This window comes from Chlorella variabilis, assembly GCF_000147415.1.
Source record: "Chlorella variabilis unplaced genomic scaffold CHLNCscaffold_300, whole genome shotgun sequence".
Taxonomy (NCBI): Eukaryota; Viridiplantae; Chlorophyta; class Trebouxiophyceae; order Chlorellales; family Chlorellaceae; genus Chlorella; species Chlorella variabilis.
This window is the reverse complement of record NW_005434863.1, coordinates 1-2,378: the sequence shown is the minus strand read 5'-3', so window position 1 is coordinate 2,378 and position 2,378 is coordinate 1. Positions and strand designations below refer to the sequence as shown.

At 63.7% G+C, this 2,378-nt stretch overlaps 1 protein-coding gene across 1 annotated transcript; it reads left to right on the top strand.

Moving 5' to 3' along the window:
• Positions 1 to 36: 36 nt before the first annotated feature.
• On the top strand, positions 37 to 608 carry CHLNCDRAFT_141052 (hypothetical protein; the record flags this gene model as incomplete). The annotated part of the gene is made up of 2 exons (XM_005842573.1): positions 37 to 45; positions 339 to 608. The coding sequence occupies 2 exons, from the start codon at positions 37 to 39 to the stop codon at positions 606 to 608; spliced, it is 279 nt and encodes a 92-aa protein (XP_005842630.1).
• Between the last annotated feature and the right edge of the window lie 1,770 nt (positions 609 to 2,378).

Here is a 2,378-nt window from a genome sequence, read left to right as displayed (position 1 = left end):
GACAGCAAGCAGGAGCTCATCATCAGAGTGCAATCAATGAAGAAGGTGGGGAACGGTGGGCTGTGGGCCCAAGTTGGGTTGTTTTGCAGGCGTGGCATGTGGGGTGATGTGCAGGCTCATGCGGGCGGCATGTGTCAGCGGGGCAGGCACACAGCTGGCCTGCAAGGATCCTTCTGCTGCCTGCCCTTCTTTGCCGATCAGGGCGCACATTGCCGGCCCCGACGCCTCGCATGCTCCAGCCAGCTCATGTGGCCGGCACGGCTTGGCCCCACGTGTGTTTCACGGGCCTGCTGCTCTGCCTGCACGCCGCCTGCCCCGCCTTCTCCCTGGCGCTGCAGGACCTAGCGGACTGGCGCAGCCGCATGAACCAGCAGGTGGAGAGCTACCGTGCAGAGCTGAGCGGGCTGCAGACCAGCTTGAGCGCCGAGATGAGCAGGCTGCGGGGCGAGCTGGCAGACATGAAGGCTCGCATCAGGCAGCAGATGGACAGCAACACGGCAGTGCTCGGAGACCTGCGACAGCAAGGCGCCGGGGACGCGGCCACCGAGGCGGCGCTATCTGCGGGCGGTTCGACGGAGCCAGCGGCGCCGGCACGCGCGAAAGCGTGATGTGGACCAACGGCCGGCCGCAGGCTGCCTGCCTGGCTGACGGCATTGCCCGGCACATTGAACTCTATCTAGCCTGTCTTGTCCTGCTCCTAGCTCGCTTTGCTTTGCTCACGACTGTGCCGCTGCACTTGTTAGGCTGTTGCCTTGGAGACATCTGAGCCGTTCTGCTCTCTCGTTGCGCCACGTCATCACCCCCCGATCCGCTGTAAATCGGCGTCCCGCAGCGAGTCCGCCACATTTTCCGCACTTCGGGGCCATTCCGGCCAGAACGACGTGAGACGTTGCCGAAAGGTGCTTGCCCTTTGCACCGTATCTCGAGGTTCGAGAACCCCATCCGCCAGACTGGCGACCTCAAGATTTACGCTGCCCAGCGCGCCTGGCTTCACTGCGTACCGTTTCTCACTACGCAGGTAGGCAAGAGAACCAGAACTCGCTTGGCAGGGTGTTTGGGTTGCTGCTGGGAGCCCGCCAGGCAGTGTGCCGCGCACGGCGCACTTGTGATGCACGTGGCGAGTGAACTAATGACACAGCTTTGTGATCGGGGCCGTGCTCAGGGCCGCTTGACTGGGCATGCGGCACCATCATGCCGCATGGCTTCTCGAACCGGCGGCACCCGGTGTGCCAAACAGTGACGCTGCGCCGACAATTCTGCGGTTACTGACCTTGCACATATGCGCATACGCACGCGCGCTCCGCTTTACCCCATGTGTGCAGGACTCTGCTGCCGTCGCCTGCCGCGCGTCCGCGCAGCTGCCACCCACCCTGCAAAGGTGCGAGCTCGAGGTTCGAGAACCCCATCCGCCAGACTGGCGACCTCAAGATTTACGCTGCCCAGCGCGCCTGGCTTCACTGCGTACCGTTTCTCACTACGCAGGTAGGCAAGAGAACCAGAACTCGCTTGGCAGGGTGTTTGGGTTGCTGCTGGGAGCCCGCCAGGCAGTGTGCCGCGCACGGCGCACTTGTGATGCACGTGGCGAGTGAACTAATGACACAGCTTTGTGATCGGGGCCGTGCTCAGGGCCGCTTGACTGGGCATGCGGCACCATCATGCCGCATGGCTTCTCGAACCGGCGGCACCCGGTGTGCCAAACAGTGACGCTGCGCCGACAATTCTGCGGTTACTGACCTTGCACATATGCGCATACGCACGCGCGCTCCGCTTTACCCCATGTGTGCAGGACTCTGCTGCCGTCGCCTGCCGCGCGTCCGCGCAGCTGCCACCCACCCTGCAAAGGTGCGAGCTCGAGGTTCGAGAACCCCATCCGCCAGACTGGCGACCTCAAGATTTACGCTGCCCAGCGCGCCTGGCTTCACTGCGTACCGTTTCTCACTACGCAGGTAGGCAAGAGAACCAGAACTCGCTTGGCAGGGTGTTTGGGTTGCTGCTGGGAGCCCGCCAGGCAGTGTGCCGCGCACGGCGCACTTGTGATGCACGTGGCGAGTGAACTAATGACACAGCTTTGTGATCGGGGCCGTGCTCAGGGCCGCTTGACTGGGCATGCGGCACCATCATGCCGCATGGCTTCTCGAACCGGCGGCACCCGGTGTGCCAAACAGTGACGCTGCGCCGACAATTCTGCGGTTACTGACCTTGCACATATGCGCATACGCACGCGCGCTCCGCTTTACCCCATGTGTGCAGGACTCTGCTGCCGTCGCCTGCCGCGCGTCCGCGCAGCTGCCACCCACCCTGCAAAGGTGCGAGCTCGAGGTTCGAGAACCCCATCCGCCAGACTGGCGACCTCAAGATTTACGCTGCCCAGCGCGCCT